This window comes from Temnothorax longispinosus, chromosome 3 (genome assembly GCF_030848805.1).
Source record: "Temnothorax longispinosus isolate EJ_2023e chromosome 3, Tlon_JGU_v1, whole genome shotgun sequence".
Lineage (NCBI taxonomy): Eukaryota > Metazoa > Arthropoda > Insecta > Hymenoptera > Formicidae > Temnothorax > Temnothorax longispinosus.
Window position 1 is genome coordinate 13,770,773 of NC_092360.1, and position 21,586 is coordinate 13,792,358.

The window sequence follows — 21,586 nt, forward strand, 5'->3', positions numbered from 1 at the left end:
TTTGGTCTTCCTCTTTTTTTCAAGCTTGAAAGAACGCAAGGCAGCCGGAGAACACAGGGGGGGAACGTTCGGACGAGGGCGAAGACAGGGGATAAGGACGACACATACGAGCAACACGAATCACATGCCGGTCTTATAACGCAGATGAGCGTGTCCTCGTGCGAGATATTTCCCGTCGGCTTATCTTTATTGTAGCGGCTCATCTAATCTCCTTTATTCCTAGTCCGGGAACGACCCGAGTTCCGCGAGTTCGAGTCACCGAGGAGGGAATATTTCGGGAACGATCGTATTGCCGTTATGAAACCGGCGCGCGGCGCCGTGAGACGCACACGCATACCACACGCGCACGCACGCACGCACGCACGCATACACGCACGAGGGGAACAAGTAAAAGGGGCACTCGTATATGGACGTTCACGCACGTGAGAGTACGTCGTGATTTATCGGCGTCGAAACGGTTCGGATGCTTTTTTTTACTTTAGCGGGCAACTTTTCCACACAGGCTTACTTCTATATAAATCACGAAGGTGATAATAATAAGGTCGTTACAACGTTGAATGCGTACTGCGAGTACGGTGATTTATCGGCCGGCACGTAGGAGCGTCTTGTTAATATCTTAACAAGCTGGTACACCTGTTACCCTTCTTTAATTTACACGGGAATAAACTCGAGAGAGATATTTCCTACGGAGCGAGGGAAAAAAAAGTGTTTTTCGACCGTTCTGACGCCAACATGTTACACGGGCTGTATGTACATACAAAAATAGCCGCCGTGCAGCCAGTGGCACGCCTCAAACGCATCGAATCTCCGAAGTACGGTTTCGAGGGGGAGAAATGGGGGGACACTCGCGGCTGAGAAGAGGAAGTGGAGGAAGAACGAGGAAGGACAGCTCGCGAGGCCTTTATCCCTCTTTAGGGTGGCACGGTCCCGCCAACCCCTCTCGAAATGAAGCGCCTCTCTCTCTCTCTCTCTCTCTCTCCGCCTCCCTCGTCTTCCTCTTGGTCGTTCTCGAGACGAGATGCACGTAGCATGACTAACTACCATGACTAACGAGTCAGGCGAAGTGCCACTGAGGAATCTTGGCTAACCGAGCGAAAGAGAAAGAGAGAGAGAGAGAGAGAGAGAGAGAGAGAGAGAGAGGGTAGGCAAATACTTTCGGATCGAATATTTCGAGCTAACACTCTCGAGGGGTGGTCTTCCCGAATCCTCGAATTCTCGAATTACCTCTATATGTCAGACAGTCAGAAGATGAATAAATGAACAGGCGCTGGGTGTGATTAAAGGCGTGAACAGCGAGTGGGGGCGAGGTGTTAAAAATAACGCTTGAACAGTCACGTGTGTTACACGTTACACGAGCCGCGCGTTAGACCAAAAGGTTCATATATAATTACTATAGGCTCATATATAATTACTCGTGCGCCTCGGAGTTCTCGGATCTCATATTTCCGACGTTATCTTCATTGCTGTACACGCCCGGAAAATCTAGCCCCCCCGGTTCGTCCGGAGGAGTTGAGATTTTATCTACGGTGATTACTTAGAGACCGTGGTTTATAATCGTGATGAAGTGAAGTCTTGGGATTTCTGTACGAAACAAATGTAAATGGAGATGGGCCGATGGAAAGGGTCTTAGTCGTAGCCCGAGCGGCACAGATGTATTGTGGATACTTGCTCACGATTTAAGCTTAATCGCGCGATTTGAATGGCAGAGAGAGAGAAAGAGAGAGAGAGAGAGAGAGAGAGAGAGAGAGAGAGAGAGAAGGAGGAGACAGAAAGAGGGAACAGGTATAAGATAGAGAAATGGTTGGAGATGAACACCTAATGTCGGTAATCAAAGTTGTAAATTGGATCGGATTTAATTCCCTTCCCCATCCCTGTTCCTTAATGTTCAAGTGACAAAGAAACAAAGAGACGCGACTTATACGTTCAATTAGAATTTTAATCTACCTGATTATTTCCGTTAAAAATTATTTTAAAAATTAATCCGATATTCATTAAACACGATTTATTAATCATTGAAGATGCAAATTATAATATTGCATCAAATTATTTTCACCGACATCTAATATACAAAGTGAATTTTGTAATATTCAAAGTGAATTTTGTAATTACAATACGTAAATTATTTTCACTGACAACCAATATTCGAAGTTAATTTTGTAAGCGTAAAAATAATAAAAAAATTTTCTCGTTAATTGAGAAATATAAAACGTATTTAAATATTTAAGGGTATAATTACACTTTTACAGAAATGTAACGAGGAGAGGCGAAATCCATAGATTATATCTCAACACGCGCGCTTTCACAATGTTTGAAATCGATATCATCTGTCTTAAAATTCCAATAAAGCCGAAGGTTCAGAATTTACTGACTTTCCCTTCTCTGTCCCCCCCCTCTCTCTCTCTCTCTCTCTCTGCCCATCAGTCTTTCTCCCTTTCATTTTCTCTACTCAAGTCCGTCGTAAAACTCTTCGCATAATCAAAGAAGTAGAGTCGGTCGCCGAGTTAAACTACGACGATCGATTGCGCATTCCGCGTCGGAACTTCGAGACTTAGTGAGAGACGGACGACCGACCCGTTTCGGCGGCCGAGCGCCGAAAGCGGGAAGGCTCATGATGCAGGCTCGCTAGGTCAGTGGACCGCACACGGGAAGCACGTTAACAGGATTTTCATTCAAGCCTCTCTCCCTCTTTTTCTTCCTCTTTTACCGAGATTCTCGCTTCGGGGTGGAATGAATTTTTCAGAGCGCCAAGCGTCCCAGGACGAAGGAAGGCTTACGAGCGGAGCCCGCACACGAGAACATGAGCCCTGAATGTTTCGTTCTAATCGCATTAAAGCTAAACGCTTTCACGGCCCTCGTAAATATAGTTTCGTCGGTTTTTTCCTCCTTTCTCTCTCTCTCTCTTCTTTTTTCTTTTTCCGCACAGCTGAGTAACATCATTTTTTTTAACGGCCGCCCGGTCGCCGTTCGGCGCGAATGAACGTTGATGTGAATCGACGGGGATTGCCGACTATCTGGGAAAACTGTGAACGTTTCGAACGGGAAGAGAACGGCACTTTCCATACATTTGTTATGATACCACCCGCATATCGAACGAGAATCTCTCGACACGGTCTCGTTAGAGACTGCGTTACTGCGTAGTTGCGTACCTATCTCAAAAGGAAATTGACTTTCCACGATCTACGAGGAGAGTAACCTTCATTTCACGCAAACGAAATTTTTTTCCAATACTTGCCATTGGTGATCTTTCTCAAAATTTATGACACCTAAATTTATGACGTTATTACAACAGCTACGAAATTAATTCCACCCTGATCCATTATTGATGCTCCATCGCCAGATCGATACGCATATAACGCCTCCCCGTCATTATGACGATAATAATCTACTCATTTATTTTTGAAAAGTTAATCGTACAGAAGAATACGTCGTGACGCACGAGATTAGGAAAATATTGTCTCGATACACCCTTTTTTTGACGCTTCAATTTAAAGTTTATCACCTTCTATTCGTTACGAGACTCGCCGAACGAGAACGTTGACGATTTCAAAAAAGCGTCTTTAATCTCTCTCCCTCTCTCTTTAAATTCTGTCATTGTGAAAGTTCGAGCTCCCCCGACCAATAGTAGGAAAATGCGATTCAGTAACGAGACTTAATCTCCGGGTGCTGCAAACTACTACTACTATTACTACTACTACTCACGAAGTTACCTTACAAGCGGATCCAATTAGGAAGTTTTGCATATTCCGTTAGGTCTCGTGGACGCGACGTGCGTTTGGAGGCGTGCGCAAATTAAAAAAAAAAAAAGAAGAAAGAAAAACACATATACACAAATAGGTTCTCAGGTTCGTAATCGTGGATTCGCGTAACGATTTCTGTCGTCGTCCGGGGACGTACGCACCGGATGAGTGCACACGTACCTTTATCGGTGCGCAAGACGGAATCGCTACGGCGAATCGCAAGTACAAGCCTGCACGATGATTCCTATAACGGAAACGTACGCACTTTATTCGTACTGCATTGAGTATATTTTCGTATTCAAAACGTAACATCTTTCTTTTCCAAACTTAACATCGTAAATTAATAAATAAATATATATATTATATATTTTTTTTATATTTATATTTTTCGTATGTATTTGCTTATGCTTCGTATAAATGTGTCCTTTGTAGTTTATCCCTAAATATATTCGGTGTGTAATGTGCTTACAGAGTAAAGGTCGTAACTATTATTGCTTCAATTTACAATACTTCGTACGAACGAGGGATCCCTCCCTCTGTCGGTCGCAAAAGAGGGAAAGAAGTCGGATTCGCGACTTATAACGTAATTTGTTCCCTTAAGCGTGTCTCGTGTGGAGGAACGTGTTAACGTAATTTTTTCAGCAGACAACTCATCGCTCTTTTATTTAATGGCGCTCTCGACTGCAGCTCGAATTTGCAAACTGTGAGCGCCCGAGTATCCGGATACTTGCTCGATTTGAATACGGGAATGAAAGATCAGATATCTAACAATCGGTCATTTATAATTATAAGAATTATAAATGTATGAGTCAGTTTTATATATAGTCAGCGCTATATCGAAATTTAATTATTCATATCCGCCGTTTATTTATTACCCGAATAAAATATTTGTGGAAATTGATGTGTATAAGTAAAAATACTCGAGTGAAGATATTTGGATCCGGATACTCAAATACTTACGGATAAGATTATGCGAATCTCCGAGTCCGAGCTTAAATGAATATTTCGGATATTTGGGTATTCGGAGAGGAGATGAGGGGGGGAAGGGGATAATAGGGATTAATCAACCCCTACAGTGGTTGTGACGTAGCTGACAATAGTTTAGTTGTGAGCCCCGAGTCTGGAACGGACCTTACGAAGAGTATTAATTTCTAGGTAGCTAGTAATCTCTAGGAGGACCTTTAATCGACTAATCGCGACGCCAGCTTTGATTTGATTTGTCACTACTCGTTCAAACGGATCCGAACAGAACGAACGCTCGCCGGGCAAAATCGGGCCACTGCATTCGCACTGAGCCAGCGGATTTCAAACTCTCGCAATTCTCGCAAAATAAATACGGGCCCTCTCGTGTTTCTCTTTCTCTCTCACGACCCGGCCAGTACAACGCACTCTCGCGCTCCCGCACAATTTACATTCCGAGTCAGATTGTGTTCCCTCAGTGAGAATGCATCCTGGCTCTCTCTCTCTCTCTCTCTCTCTCTCTCTCTCTCTCTCTCTCTCTTTCTCTCGCTCTTTCTCGCACACTCTCACACTCTCGCGCTCTCTTTCTCTCTGTCTAGCAACGACGCAACTATCTCGGAAGACATTTCATTTTCACTCGTCCACGGTTGGTTCTCACGCCGTGACCCCACCGGATTCTTACGAGCCAAAAGCACCACCCGTTCTTGTTCGAGCAACAGAATTTCAGATAATCCGCTTTCCCGACGACGACGACGACGACAACGACGACAGCGATGGTATCGATCATTCTTCCAACGCCAAGTGGAAGGTAATGTCCAGCCGCAATCTCGACGCCACTCTCGCGTCTTACCGCGGTACAAACTGTCCGGAACGCAGGGGACGTCGGTTCTTTTTCCCTTCCATTTTCTCTCTCTCCCTCTCTCTTTTTTCTTTCTCCGTGCCGTCGCGAACGAACATTACCGTTGCTCAAACGTTTAACCGTGCTGAAATGCACCTGCAGTTCGTTGGTCCTTTTATGAGACGTAGCGTGACCGATAACGAAAGTTAACACGAATAGAACCGATGGAATCGTTTCCGTCAAGCGATATCGTACGTCGCGTAAATTTAACGGTCGAACAGCGATCCGGGGCGTGGTGTAAAGCTTTCGTATTTCTCGCGCTATTCTCGCAGCCACACCAGTTCTCAGTCGCACACTCCGGTTCTCTCGTCCTCATTTACACGGCGCAGCGCGCCTCGAGTATCAAGACGCTACGCCGAGGCAATAATCCCGCGACAGTTTCGGATAGTTAAAGGCCCGTGATACGGAGTCGACGGTCGACGGCGTCCGGTTCCGTCTAACAGACTAGACTATCCCCCGGATTCCGCTGATTACCGCCGCAACTGAACCCACCGAACTTACGTATTACGAGATCCCCGACTGTTCAACTCCCCTCATACAAAGACAACGTGCGGTTTCTCGGATAGCGGCGGTGGCGGCGACGGCGGCGGCGACGGCGGTGCCGTTGGCTCGTAGTCGTAATCGTACTCGTAATCGTAACCGTAGTCCAACCGCCGTAGAACATTCGACCTGGCGGTGGGAGGACTACGGGCGCGATAAAGCGACAGCACTTCCGGTGGCTCGTCCCGCAGATCGGTCACGTCCGCCACCGCGTACACCCCTTCCTCCGCCGAAAGTTGCTTGCCCTGCGACGTCGGTTCGACGGCGTCGCGATGCCCAGGCCGCGCGTACCGCGGCGTCTCGTAGATGTTTGTTTCGCGCGATTGCGGGCTGTAATCCGTCGTCGTCGCCGTCATCGTCGCCGCGACCTTGCCGCGCGGCGAATCGTACGAGATGTCCTCGTTGGTCCTGGCCAACAGTCGGCGGCTGTACGACTCGGCGCTCTTGTCCAGCCCGTTGTCGCTCCTACCGACGTAGACCAGGAACTCGGGACGACTCGGCGCCGCGTACGCCAGCGACCGTCTCTTCCTCTTCGCGCGGGTCAGTCGCGCGATCAGAGTGAGCACGACCGCAGCCGCCAAGAAGCAACCGGCGGCCGAGAGCGATAGATACAAGGGGCTCAGGCGACACCGTAGGGAGCCCTCGGAGAGCGCGATCAGCGCCCTGCCGGCGAACTCCTCGTCGCTGCAGACGATGTCGTGGGTGTCCAACTCGAGCCGCGTCTCGTTCCGCCGCTCCTCCGCGCGGATCACGTTCCACAGCCAGTGCACCGAGCAGTTGCACACCAGAGGATTGCCGCCGACTCGCAGATGCGACAGCCCGTCGACGGGGAACTGCGTCGGCTGCAAGGTCGCCAGGCTGCATCGACGTAGCGAGACCCACTTGAGGTACCGAGCTCCGTAAAGAACTCGCGCCGGCAACTCCCTCAATTCCCGATTGCCGTCCATCGAGATGCGCTCGAGGTTCACGTTGTCGGCGAACGCCCGCGCGTTTACGTTTCCGATCGTGCAGTCGTTCAGCTCCAGGGTCCTCAGCTCGAACAAGTTGCGGAAGGCCACGGCCTCCAAGGATCCGAGGGGATTCGTGCTTAAAACGAGACCCGTCAGAACGTTCAATCTGGCCAGGGCGGCCGTAGGCACGGAAGTCAGATTGTTCCCGGATAAGTCCAGATACAGAAGATCCGGCAGACGATCGAAGGCGACGTCGGCGATGTACCTGATGACGTTGTTCGACAGATTTAGTGAGATCAGCGACGGTAACGACGGCAAGGAATCGCGGTCGAGCCTCAGTATCAAGTTATCCGACAGATCTACGCGCTCGAGGCTCGGCGCCTCAGCCAGATTACTCGTCGGCACTTCCAACAGCGAGTTCTTGTTCAGAATCAGAGTCCGTATCTTGTGCAGGTTCTTTAACAGCTCGTCGCACAGACTCGTGATCGAGTTGTCGCTCAGATCCAGTACTTCCAGCTCGCTGGTGGACTTGAACGCCTGTTCGGATATCTCCGAGATATTGTTGCCGGCCAGATTCAATTCCTTTAAAGACGTCAGTCCGTCAAGGGCGTTCCTCGCCAAAGTGTGGATCATGTTATCGCTGACGTTAAGCGCGATCAGGTTTTGCTGCATGCCGAAATTCGCCAGGCCTAACGTGTGAAGGAGATTCGAGCTCAGGTCGAGGCTCTCCAGATTACCGTAGAAACCGAAGGTGAGGTGCACGTTGGTCACACGATTGTTCGACAGGTCCAAGTGACGGATCTCCGGGTTCAGCTGGATCGGCACGACCTCGAGGCCGGCGTAGGCGCACGAGACCCGTAGGCTCTCGTCGTCGCATCGGCATCGCGCCGGGCAGAGACCACTAGCCACGACTGTCATCACGGCGGCCATCGCTATCGCGATCGGCAGCGTCGACGGCGACGACGGCCCACGTGATGCCATTCCATATGAACTCCTTTCGGACTGGAACTGCCCTGCGACAGAAACGAATAACGGAAACATTATCAACGGGCTAATAGACATGAGCTAATAGAAAATACGCAGGCAGAATGCGACAACTGTAGATAGACTGACATGCAGCATCAGAAACTTGAGAGAGCGGAAACCACGTTATCACAACGGAAACCACAGTTATCGAAATAATAAAATTAATTGGACAATAAGACTCTCTTATTCGACTACGTGTGCCTGAAGATTTAGTCTCGAAAAACATTTTAACAGTTTTTAACTATCTACATCTATATGATTTTAAAAATCGGAGAAAATACAGTTGCGAGAATGAGATATCATTCATCGCGATGCGGATTTATCTGATTTTCGTGACATTTACTACACGTATTTATAAAATTACACCTCAAAGTGCGATAGAAATTGCTGCATTACCCGCGCGGTTCCAATTATCCCTTTAATGACCGACAGTTTAATGATATTAACTGCGTGTTAATTTCACATTTCAAAATACTCTATCAAAATTCCACTTCTTCAACCGGAGTGTGATGTGGCACTATCATTACAATCAACGGGGTCACGATAATGCGAAATAATTTAATTGCACGGGCGCTTAAAAGGGCGCATAAATAAAATCGAAATACGTTAAAGCACGAGAGCACGCACGGTTTCAGCTCTATCCGGGCAATTAGAAAACATTTATTACATCCTATCGTGTTTGTTCGCACAAACGCGGAAACATTCTTCGCGCTTTATACACTATGTACCGCGCGGCGCGATTATACGAACGATATCCCTGTGTATCATGAAGCTGCGGTAAATGTTTCGAATAAAATCCGCCGTTAGCTGAAAGACCTTTGTGAGCCGGGTAAACTCGGCGAAAGCGTAACTACCTTTTACGTTCGCCGGTTTGCCGCACAAGCTCGATGCAAGTTTATTTACGGACACCTGCACGCTCATTCGCGTTCAGATTTCGCGCTGCCTGCATCGCCGGCTCCTCCCGGGACACGTCCGACACGGCGCAGTTTGTACGTCAACGTCTTTTATTCTTTTTTATGCCACGCGGAGGGTAAATAACGCCACCCACTCGTAACAAAAAGAGGAAAATGACAAACTGGCTGCGAAACAGGAGTGAATATTAAATTTGCGTCCCATATACATCCCGACTAAATTTACTGCGCTCGGCTAATTAAATCGACGACGTGTGCGCTCGCTGTTTTCACCTGATGGCGAGACTTTTTTATAGCGTTCTCTGACGTGCTCGACATACGACCGTCCGAGCTCGTCGGCAATCAGGACAATCGGGTTTTAATACAAATTATCGCAAACTGCCTAAAACGCGTTTGCATATAAAAAATGACATTTTCGATACAGGTGTTTGACGTGATATTAATTTTAGAAAAATTAAATTCCAGATAAAATGACGGCATTCGATATAACTACGTGATCGATGAATGATGCAAATTCTTTAAAAATTGATGAAAATCATTACCGAAAATATTATGATATCGCATTTATCCCGGCGTTACTTTGTTTTTCTCTTGAAAGTTACATTAAGTACCTAATTTTATTATATAACTTTATCATGTATATATTTTTAGTACATTAACAATATTTCTTCATACTGCTTTATACCAATATATATTTTCCTTGTATCACCCTCAGGCGAAGAAATATAGTGGAACTATCCTTCAAAGAAAGTTGGGGGTAACAAGAAAACGATACGTTTGCCAACGGCGCGTTTATGTCTTAAAGAGCAGAGGGAGGGAGGGAGAAAGAGAGATATGTATAAAGAGAGAGAGAGAGAGAGAGAGAGAGAGAGAGAGAGAGAGAGAGAGAGAGAACACGGTGCATCCTTCCTTGGTAAATTTATCCGCAAAACAAGCAATTCGACGAGTTCGTATTTCACGTTAAAACACAGCATGCTTGGTCTATTGCGATAGAATTAAGACCTGGGAAATTTACTAGGCGACAAGATAAACAATGCCGGGGCCATTAATATTTCGTTACAACTCTTACAAAGGTACAATGTTGTAACTTTTGTTCCAAGCATTAGTGAATTTACAACAAATCGAACAATTTAAAAAATATTCTTATATCAGGTAACAAAAAAAAAAAAAAAAATATATATATGATTGGGTTTTTTTCTCACAAATACAATTGATATGTACGATTAAATAAAGTAATCTTTAGATCAATAATTATTGAAAAAAGTGCTCTTTACAAATGCATCGTCTACTTTTGTTCATCGTGATGTTTTTTTCAAAACGTAAAGCAAAGCGCTTTCGTATATATATATATATAATCGACTCTGAAATTTCCCTCTAACTCGCGCATAACTCGACCGTCGATTGAAAATCGATACTAGATTAGCCCGTCAAATTAACCGCGAGTGCCTCATATAATGTATGTTGCCCCGTAATCGGACGCAAAAGTAGCTTGTACGCGGAAAACACGGCTCGCGGAGAGTTACACCGGAAACGTTACACATGGCCGCGAACTAAACAACAATTTAGCGATCGTTATCCGTTAACCCGTGCCGTGCCAGAGAGAGCGCACGAATCGAAGGGGGGCTACGCGTGCATCGGAGGGCGGGATACGGATATTACGCATTGCGCCAACGATAATTTCGATCGCGAGATTTCTGCCAAGTTTCCTCTCCTCTCCACCGCTGTCCAGAAATTTCACCAATATCCTCGTTTCGGTAAGTGCTTGCCGCGCCCTCCCGTAATTTTTCACGTCTCTTTTTCCACGCTCCGTCAGGGAATAACAAATGGCGCTGATCTCACTGTCATGTATAATGCACAGATTTACAGCATCCCGCGCTATCTGGCACAGCTATACCGTCCAAAGCCGCTACTGCCCCCTCCTCCCATCCCGTCGCGTCCGCAAAAAAATGCAACGGACGTTAACATCCGCGGCAAGTAATATCCCGTGTGGCGGCGCGCGTCATTTTCTCCGGGAAATCGGGCGCCCCTTTTTTTTCCTACCTCGCAACGGGCGCGCCGGGATAGGGGCGTTTTTCGGCTCCGGGAATATCGCCGAGAGGAAGAAAGTTGTGAAAGAGGGTGAAACGAGATCGACATGAAAAGAAGGGATGGGGCATAAAGAGGACGGGGAGGGAAAAAGGGAGAAGACGGAACTTGATTGCGCGGGGATATTCGAGCGAGGATATCTTGCCCCGCGGTAAAACTGACATCGCCTTGATAAACAACGCTTGTCTACGACCGCCGGGATGATAAGAGCAAAGCCCGGGAATTAGCTCAAGTATCGCAACTTAGTATCTAGGTCAACGGGAAGTTTTTATTTCGCTCTATCTGGCAACTCGTTGAGGATTTACATTTACGAGACTAACTATAATCTAGTTCTGTGCATCGTAAGTTTCGCGTAAGCTCCAACCAACGAACGGTTAAGTACCTTTGAAGCTATCCCTTAACGGTGCGCTACAGCGATGAAATATTTAGTGCAATATCAAAGATCGGTAATTGTTTCTAAAGCTACGGCGGATACCTATCGTCGAGATAATCTTGTTGCGAGAAGTGAGATTGTGTTATTAAGGGCAGTTCATGGCGTACCGATGAGCTGTGTGTTTAGAAGGATAGTTTATATCGACGAAGGAAAGAGATAAATTGTTCATGATTATGATATTAATTGAGAATCTTATTTTTCTCCATCTATGCATGAACCTGCAGATCAATGTGCAATCTTGTGTTAAAGATCATAAATAATTACATATTATTACATATAATATTATAACATATATTGTATGTAATTAAAATATAAATATTTTATATGCTTTATATGTATAAAAGACTCTTACAATAATACAACCTAATTAAATTTATTTATAGAATCTCGGGAAACCTATACGAATGATGATCAATTAAAAAAAAACTGTAGCTGTATATCTAATATATAGCTGTAAGACTCTTTTGAAATTGATTATCATTCGTATAGTTTTCCGAGATTCAATAAATAAATTTAATTATCTTGTATTGTTGCAGCATCTCTCATCATATATACGATCTTCATATGTCGTTTTATTTAGATATAGTTTTGGAGTGTGCGCGTATCATTACCGTCGATATCTTATTACTGGCTGCAATTTACTGGCGCTACGTGATATTTTCGCGCAAAGAATTCATAAATAATGTTCGCGCATAATTTGCACGACGTGTTTGTAACGAGCTCGCGTGGCACAATCGCGATATGCGAGCGGAATTAAAAGACTTCATATTCCGATATATGTATATATGTATACGCGATATTTCTCGTCCCGGTATAAATTGTGCGGCGCGGCGGTGTAATCCCGGCTGAAAAATTAATAGGTATAGTCTGCAGCACAGTTTAATTCTCGGTTGTGTGGAAGGAGAAGCGTCGGCATTCTTAAGATAGCTTAGTTAAGATCGCACGTTTATCGGCCAAAGGAAAACGTAAATAATAAATAAGACGACGGTTCCTCCCCTCGTCGCGACAGACGACGAAATTTGCCCGGACATGCATAATACATGTGGAAATGGCATCGAGCGTAGTAGCTAGGCAGCCGCGGGTGACTTCTTGTCTATAATAGAATCTGCGCGCGTTCTCCCGATTCTACGCCGCATAAAGCAAAGAAGTCTCGGATAACGTACAACAGGCCAAGTCATTCAATTTACCGAATCCTCTTTCACCCCTGCCCCCTTTTCACCCCCCCCCCCCAGAACCCGTTCTCGTTCTCGATTCTCTCGATCCAACTCCGACTGAAGACGAGCCAAAGTCATACCAAACTTGGCTAACCACCGAATAAACGACCGAGCTACAACCTCTCTAGCGAGGAGCACAAACCACGCGCGAGCTATAATTTTACGATTTACCTATCGTATCGCTATAATACGCCATGCCACGAAGATAATGCAATTCCGTGATAATGCAATTAGTAAATCACATGTGTGAAATGAAACTTTTCCGTCGAATATCGTTATCAATTTACTATTCTCCCCTTCGGGAAATTAATTCTGAAAATTATGTATGAAATGGTTAATTAATTTTGTCATTTGTTTATTCAAGCGACAAATTTAGCTTGAAAAGTTAAGCAAATTAAGTTGCATGTTTATTGTAAGAACCACCGAGAAATTTTTAAAAATGGTAATTAAACTTTCCTTCTCTCTCTCTTATACACTGTATCCATCCCAAATTAAAAGTGGTGACATTACGAGGCTACGTATAATTAATTTCATTGCTCCGGACGGAGCGACACTGCACACACGTCCACTGCAACGAAGGCAGCGCGGTAAGAATTGCCGTTATAAATATTCGAGGACGGTAATTAAAACCGTGCCCCCACGGGTACTAACAGTAGCAGATCAAACGTTAATATCACCGACGCGCGTTCCACGCGCGAGGTATCCCGAAATTAAACCAAGCTACGCTCTAAACGAATTGCACGAATCGCTGCATTGAAATGCTAATTCAATTAGTTCTTCGGGTTTAAAAACTTGGCGGTACCACACGTGCGGGAGTGCGGACCGCCGTGCCGAAACGGCTAATTGGATTAGCATATTAATGCGCGAAATCGGAAAATTCGTTAAGCTGAAAGTTTGCTCTAGCTCCGGCCGAGTCTCTTCTCGCCTTAATAAATAGTCCTTTCTCTCTCTCTTTCTCTCTCTTCCTTTTCGAGGCGCGATGCAGTTGCCGGGCATAAATTACGAGGCGAACGGTGGGGACTGGACCCGTATACACGCCTCCTGTTTAATTTATGCATTTCTTGACCCGTATCAGCGAACCCGGTTTCCTACCTGTTGGTCCGCGTCCGGCCTGCCACCTGTTCGAAAGGAATCCTCCTCTCGTTCTCTTTCTCTCTCTCTCTCCCCGGCGAGGAACGAAAAAAATGCCTAGACATTTACATTACTTAACAGACGGTCGACGCGACGGCCGGGATCTTCGAATCCTGCTCGTTATATTCCCGGTCTGAGAAATGACGCTCAAGGATTTAACGCCGTTTAACGATACCGGCAGGCTATCAATTATTCTCGCTTCACCGTGTGCGCCCACCTTTCCCTGATGTAGCGTCCATCCGGGACAGCTGTCGTTCGCTACGATCCGGTTCATATCCCGCACCGGCGGCGCAGCGCCGGGAGGGATCGGGAGATGGATATGTGGCGTTCGTGGACGGCGACGGCAACTTAAGACAGCTGGCAATCAACGTTCGAACCGAACATCCTAACATATATAGGGGAGAAAGTTTTGGATCGGTATCGATAGAGCGATATCTGCCGATCAAGGGTATCACGATGAAACTTTCGTGAAAAACGAGACACAGCGCCCGTTCACCCCCCCCCCCCCGTTCGTGAAACGCTACTCTCAGGTTTATCGTGAAATTTTCACTCGATCGCCTCGAAACCTCGCCTCTTTCTTCGGCCGTGGAAAATTATGCAAATTGGAGGAAGGATTCGTTTTTCGCGTGCTCGAGCAGAGAAGGGAGTCTCGAGCGAAGGAGGATTTGAATCGGAATGACGATCGCGGAGAGAGGACCGAGTTATATCCAGGGTTAGGTACGTGGAGGATTAATGCGGTGGCTACTAGCGTCCGGTTCGTATTTCCATCGAGGGGGAGATGGCACTCGATCGGTCATCGAGCACGTCGAAACGATTTTAACCCTCCCGGTCTTCTCGGGGCGCGCGGTCGTAGCCCGTGTATCCGCTCGAGTAAAATATTGCTTCACGCGGAGGTCGTGGCGACACAGAAAGGAAAGAGGAAGGAAAACGAAGGTTCAAAGGGGAAAAAGAGAGAGGGAGCGAGAAAGAGAACTCACTCGGTCGGGTACACGCCGAGGCACGAGGGAAGCGAGTGGGAAAAAGCCCTCTGCAATTGCAATCCGGACAAATATCCGGAGCCGAGACGAACGACGAACGAACAAAGAGAAGCGCGCGAGAGAGAGAAAGAGAGAGAGAGAAGAAACGCGCGCGAGGGCGCGAGAGAGAGGAGAAGAAAGGGATGAAGGGCGGGTGGCGTGAAAGGCGGAAAGGAAACAGAAAGAAGAGGGTGCGAGAGAGAAAGAGGTTCTGGTAGTGGTGCAGAAATTGTTCGGGCTACTGCGAAACGAAACGAAACGAAACGAAACGCTTCTCCCGCCGCTCCTATATATATGCGGCAGTCGATAAACCGCGCCTGCGTAGCTCAAACACACGGAGGGCTACCCCCATCGTAGTACGACGGAGGCTTAGGGGGCTGCCTGCACGCATACCTTCGCTCCTCGGCGGGCGCGCGCGAGCGCAGGGGTGTGGATTAAAGATATTAAAGATACCCAGACCGTATACACCACGTCCGTCTGTCCGTCCGTCCATCTGTTCATTCGCCCCGTCCGTATTTCCATCTCGGTTGTACGTAAACGAGCACTTTGGCCGCTATTTCTTCTCCTCCCTCCTCCCTCCCTCTCCCTCATGGTTTTCTCGTTCATCCTGCTGTCGCAGGACGCGCGTTTTCAGTGCCTGCTTACCGCTCTTCCTTCCTTTCCCTTGTCCGCCCGCGACGTTTCCGCTGCGACGAAAAAAGATTCGAATTTCTAAAGTTAAATCGTGTCGTCGCTCGCGCGACTCCGCTTTACGAGAGGGGGGCCGCTTTCGGTATCCCGGGAGCCCGAGATTACCTATACCCGGAGCCGGAGCTCTTAAGAAACGGTGTCATTAGGATTGAACGATTGTGCGGCGGGCCGTGTGTTTCCCTCGGTGCTGCACGTATATATACATTGTACTCCCCACGTTGCACCCACGCCATCGTTAGACCCCGACGTTACCCGCTTTATCTCGCGCCGCTTTTACCGCACCCGGTTCATCAGTTACGACCTTCCTGACTCCTCGCTTGCTTTTTCTCAATGAATGAATGCTAACATACCACGCGCAACGCTCGCTGACTCTCTTTCTTTCTTCATTCGTTGGAAAAAAAAACCGGACACCTCGATTCTCTAAATTGCTCCGCGCGTTGAATGGCGCCGTCTCTTCGCCGGAGATGTTCGATTGTTCCAAATTTAAAAGAGACCAGCTTGGCGACGCCGCGGAAATGCTCCGGCAATATATAGCACGACGCGGCGCGTCTCGCGCCGTTCGATTCCGCCGTCAGAGATATTGAAATGCTCTTCGGGGATCGTATGTTACACATACCGCTTCTTTCAATCGTACCCACGGGCGAATACGTAGTCGTCGTCGCCGTCGTCATCTTATTTCAACGTTCCGCGCTTTCAGCGACCGCGTTTCTCATAAAATCCCCTCGGGCTTCATAAAAATCGTCCGCCGATAAATCACGAATGAAATTCCGCGAACGTGTATAACGCGCGTCTCACTCTGATACGCGACGCGATTCGCTCGGGCTTTCCAGCGAATTACGGTCAGCAGAGAGAGAGGATTAATCGTTTAAGTCTCTCGGCGTTGTCAACGCACAGTGTCTCTGTGCATCTCATATTTACGCCCTTCCGCGTGCAGCGGAGATATGAAACTAACTGGACCGCGCACTTTCATCTACGCGCGCATTCCTCGGTCGGAGTGACGCCTGACACTGTGCCTCTCTTCCTTCAAGTTACACAGAAAAAAAAGAAGTATCAAATGAAGACTTATATACTCGTATATGCGCAAGATATATAATCTTGAAATGAGATATATATTGCGTTAAACGAAAAAAACTTGCTTGAATAAAGTCATTTGTACATATAGTTCAACAAAAACAAAAAGTTTAAATTCTTATAAGAAGATTATAGATTGTTAAGTTTAATTCGACACTTTTTTTCTATGCAGTGAAGATTACCGAATAATTTCATAACAGCGACATTAACTCGCGAAAATTCGCGGGACGATCAAATTAAATGGCTTAATTCAATCTATTTTCCCACGAATGTACTTTCATTTCCGCGAATCGCCTGGTAATGCGAAAAACCTCTCCCTGTTCAAAACTTCGTCCCCGGTTTCCGTACGTATTTGCATATTAACGTCGGTACGCCGGTATAATCTGATTTATATGTTGCGGTCAATACGGAATTAACCTCAGGTAAATCCAATACAATACTCGGCGTGTTCATTACGTGTATATAGAATTTACGGAATGTCACGCATTTCCTATTAATTGTGAATTCAACTTGTCGAATTTAGGCCGAAGTTTCCTTCGGTGGAAAATCCAATTGAAGGATAGCTCTAACTTCTTTTCGTTTTATTAACATTAAATCTCTTGATCTTTAACCATCGAACAAACATTTTATTCGAACAATTAAATAATAAAGAGTCGTATCTACTTGAGACTTCTCCGAAGCTGAAGTATTCAATATCTGAATGTAAAATGTTTCGGTCGGTCGATTAGTAATTACTGAATGCGAGATATTCAATAAACCTATCAACTTTTCTGCTAAAAGGGAATAAATTGGAAAACCGTCAGATAATTTATAAGACAGAAAAAAGTGGACGATTTCTGATACATCTTGTACATTTATACGAGGAATGATGTGCATTAAAACATTATCTTGTTGAATGAAACTATCAGAAAAAGAGAGAGAGAGAGAGAGAGAGAGAGAGAAAGAGGGAGGGAGATCGACAGCAAATCAATCGCGGAATATAGATAAATACGGACGATAGCGTCTACAGATGGAAAGCTCGATAGTTCTAATTTACGATACGTGAAATATCAACGTGCTCGGCATGTCAACGCCCGGGCTATGTATTCTCGTAATTCCGCATCGATGAAGCCGCAGAAATATCGGTCGGACATATTAAAACATCTCCCATCTGCTCGTTCTGGGTCGCCTCTGTTCTGTACCGATAACTATCGGTTATTTCCTCCACCTGTCCCTCATCCGAAGTTACCGTTTATTTGAGTTGCGAAAATATAATCGAATTCGCTGTACCTCCGTGTGTACGTATCTCGAGTAACCGTTTAAGAGGGGAAAACGCTTGTTAAACGTTTCATTTTTACGTAACGTTAAAGAATTAATCACGCTTCGCGCGCGTAAAGTGAAAAACCATAGTTTTCGAGCCTCTCTTCTCGTTTTTCTTTTTCTCTAATCCTTCAAAGAGCGAGGATGTCCGAAGTGCGCGTTCGCCGCACGTTAATTTATTCACGGGTGTGTCTGGCGAGGCCATATTTAACGGCCAAGATAATAACGACGCGACGTCCAGCTTCGAACGAAAAGCACAGCGGCGTAGTCGCGCTAACAATATTAAGCCTGTTTAGTCGTACGTTCCAGTACGTCGGCCAGCCGCTTCCCTTCCTGTCCTTTCTCTGCCACGTTTCCGGTTTTCCAGAGAGTAACGACCTACTCTCGGTGCGCTTCCAGCTTTTCCACGCGGGATTATGACGTTACCTGACAAGGAGACGTCCCAGATCCAATTACGGTTGTATCGAGGCGAATAGTCTCGCCAAAATAATAATAAATCTCGGCCCTCGCGCGCGCAATCGTGGATGTTACATACTCGTCGTTTCGGCTCCGAGCGCGGCAAGTTAACATCGTCCAATTACATAATTGAGAGAAAACGGGCCTCGCAGGACGATCGATCAAATCCAGGCAATTAGCCCATTTCTTTCTTGCTTCCCGTCCGTCCGCTTTTCCCGTTTGCGACGAAAACACGACTACCCTCCCCGGCGCCCCGGCATTCGACATCGGCGGGGGAAAGGGCGGAAAGGCCTTCCTCTTTTCGCCACAGAACGAGACGCGTGAAGGGGAAGATTCGACGGCTCGAATGACAGGCGCACCTTGAGCCGGCAGTGCTCGCGGTCACGGATAATCCACAACGATTACGTCTCTCGCTCTTCAGGCTGCGTGGTTCTCACGGCCCTCCCCCTCCTCTACCCAAATGATATCCTCTAATGATCTTTTCACTTTCGTGTGTTTGCGCTCGCGGTATAGATCGTCGGATGGTATAGACGGTTTAATCAACGGAGATACCGTTGATTACCGGAGAGAGTTCCGACGCGTTCATTCCTTTCTCCAATCTCGCCAATGATGTCCGCGCCGGTAAGTAATCATATTGTTCCAGCGCCAGCGCGCCAAGTGCGTGCCGCAATTCGTTCGCCGTGGTTTCACTCGATTATTGCGACGGACGGCCGAGACAAAAGAAATCCTCCTCAAGTGAGCTCCCTGAACCGTGACCTACCACCCAAAAAGGGTGGAACGGGGAACGGGAGAGCCGTAAACAAAGGCGGCCGGCAAACAATACCGGCTACAAGAGCAAACACGATATCCGCCCTTCACAGAGCGCCGCGCATAAAACTGAAGTGCAAGGTACAAGTTCACCGGGAGAGGAGCCCCTTCCCCCCTTTCTCTCTTTCTCTCCTACCTCTCTCTCTCTCGATTCCGCAAAATTTAAGCCGCAAGGGGGATGTGTATCTGTGGGAAGTAACGGTGCGAGACACCCCGGACGTTTACCGTATGTGTACGTTTTATACGGCAAGTTTCGCTATAAATCACCTCGTTTCACCGGCTAAGTGTGCACCGTCGTCCGCGAGCGCGGGCGAACTACTTCGTAACCAGAGATAAGTGGCTACCGGGAAATCTGTCATGCTCCGTAAGTGGCACGTCACGTCGCTCCCGCAACAATATAACGTTGATAATTCAGAATCCATGACGAATGATCGTTTCGGTACGCGCTAATAATAAAGAAATAGACGCGGAGGGCACCTAGATCTCAAGAATCGAAGATTGAATCTAATTTTCGTCTTGTTAGTCTGGAAAGCACTATTATTACAATCCGCTATCTCTGGCACTCCGCAGGGGGAGCCAAAATGCTCTTTGTGTGACGTCTAAGTGACGCTGTCCTTTGTGCCAGCCGGCTAAATGAGTTAGTCCACCCAGAGGACACCCTTAATCTTCATCTCAAATCACATCCTCTATCGTCACTGGAATAATAATAATTATCCCGGAACAATAACTGGCAGCGCGAGACACGTGCGCGGACGGAAATACGTTACAAATTATCTCATTTGACAAATAAATATTGTCGCGACCGTGTCGACTTCAATCCCGACTGGCATTTTTTATCAACAGCGCGACGAAGAAATTCACTTCTTTCGTCGCACGATGTATACGTTACAAGGGTGTAAACGACATTCGCGAAAGTTCGGTGCCCCTGTATTTTCTCATCGATCGGCGTGTTAAAAAATATCGCTTTCCCGGGGCGCGGGCGAAGCGGGGGAGAAGGCTCTATCGAAACACTTCTCCGCGTGCGAGTGGCGTGCATGAGAGGTAATACAGATTCGATAAGTCGCCGCAGACGTTTTACGAGCGAAATGGAAAACGCACTCTCCGGCATCGGGCGATCTACCCCTCGCGACTCTCGACGGTTACCGTCGCGCCGCGCCGGGGTGAAAGCGCTTTGCATTTCCGATGTTTTTTCGGATAGAGAATCGAGGCGACGCGACGACGGAGGCGAGGGAAGGATGGACTTTAAAGAAGCGACGAAACACAGCTGCGAGCGAGCCCAACCTCGAAGGAGCGATTCGACCGTAGGGATAAAGCGGTTACCCGGCTATACCGCCGTCCCACCCTGCCGCCGCTGAAACCGTGAGAGATGGGTATCTCTGAAAATAGGATTGGTGCGGCACACGCATTGTGCCGAGGACAGTTCTCTCTCCGCCTCCGTGTCTTTTCGCCCGTGCGCCCTAGCTCTCCTGGCCTCTCCTCGTATTTATAGCCTTCGCCTTTTCCATCCGTTCTTCGCGCGCGCCCCTTACGCTCCCGCGGCTCTTAATTCGACCGCTCCGTAGAATACGCTTTTCTCCGAGCGTCGGGTCGCGTCGGGGAGAGAGGGAGGGTAATCCAGCGAGTACGCGACGGGCGAATGCATCGGACCTGGCGTGTGTGCAGCGAGGGACGCCAGGTGCGTCCTGATTTATCACGACCGCTGGAAGTTGACTGGAGGGCGACCGGGAGGGCGGACTGGTTGCCGCCGTCGCCGCCACCGCCGCCGCCGTTGCTGAGGCTGGTGCCGCCTGCTGTGGATCTCTACCCGATCGCTTTGTGGCTTATTAAAATTTCTTTTAGGACGACCCGCGTCCTAAAAGTCTCCTAACGCCTAACGGCGACGTCGATTACGTATGCGTGCGCGTAGTTGCCGTGTCGAGCTTTTTACGGCTTCGTTTATTACCGGCGCACTCTCTCTCTCTCTCTCTCTCTCTCTCTCTCTTTCTTTCTTTCTCCATTTCTTCCTCTTTCCGTCGCGTACTCGCGTGGGCGTGTGCGCAAGAATGGATTGACGAACGTGTCGTATTACAAGCTCGAGAGCGGGGAACACTGGCCGAGCTCTGCGGCACTCCTCTACGGGCGAGACGATGTAAATACTATCTGTAATTCCCGCGTCATTTACGCCCGGTGAGCTTTATGGGCCGCTTTATTATTGGAGAGCGAAGCTCTCGCCATGGCACTTGGCGCGGTTATTGTTACGCTGGAAAGGCACGAAATGGGAGAACGTCCGAAGAGGGAGAGGAATGCGAGAGTGCGTATGGGTTTAATATCTCTCGTGCATATCGCAGAATTTACGATTGGATTTGACGTAAGCCCGGCGCGT

General features: G+C 47.4%; 1 protein-coding gene across 2 annotated transcripts in view; it reads right to left on the reverse strand.

The window, feature by feature from the left end:
- The window catches only part of LOC139810232 (uncharacterized), a 25,540-nt gene continuing 3,954 nt past the window's right edge, over positions 1-21,586 (reverse strand). The window contains exon 2 of one of the 2 annotated variants that reach the window (XM_071773624.1): positions 1-8,093. In XM_071773624.1, coding sequence (XP_071629725.1) covers positions 6,129-8,066 — 1,938 coding nt within the window. In that variant the 5' untranslated portion in view covers positions 8,067-8,093 and the 3' untranslated portion in view covers positions 1-6,128. Of the gene's footprint in view, positions 8,099-21,586 lie in introns of both variants that reach the window. The other variant, XM_071773623.1, reaches the window with a different exon arrangement.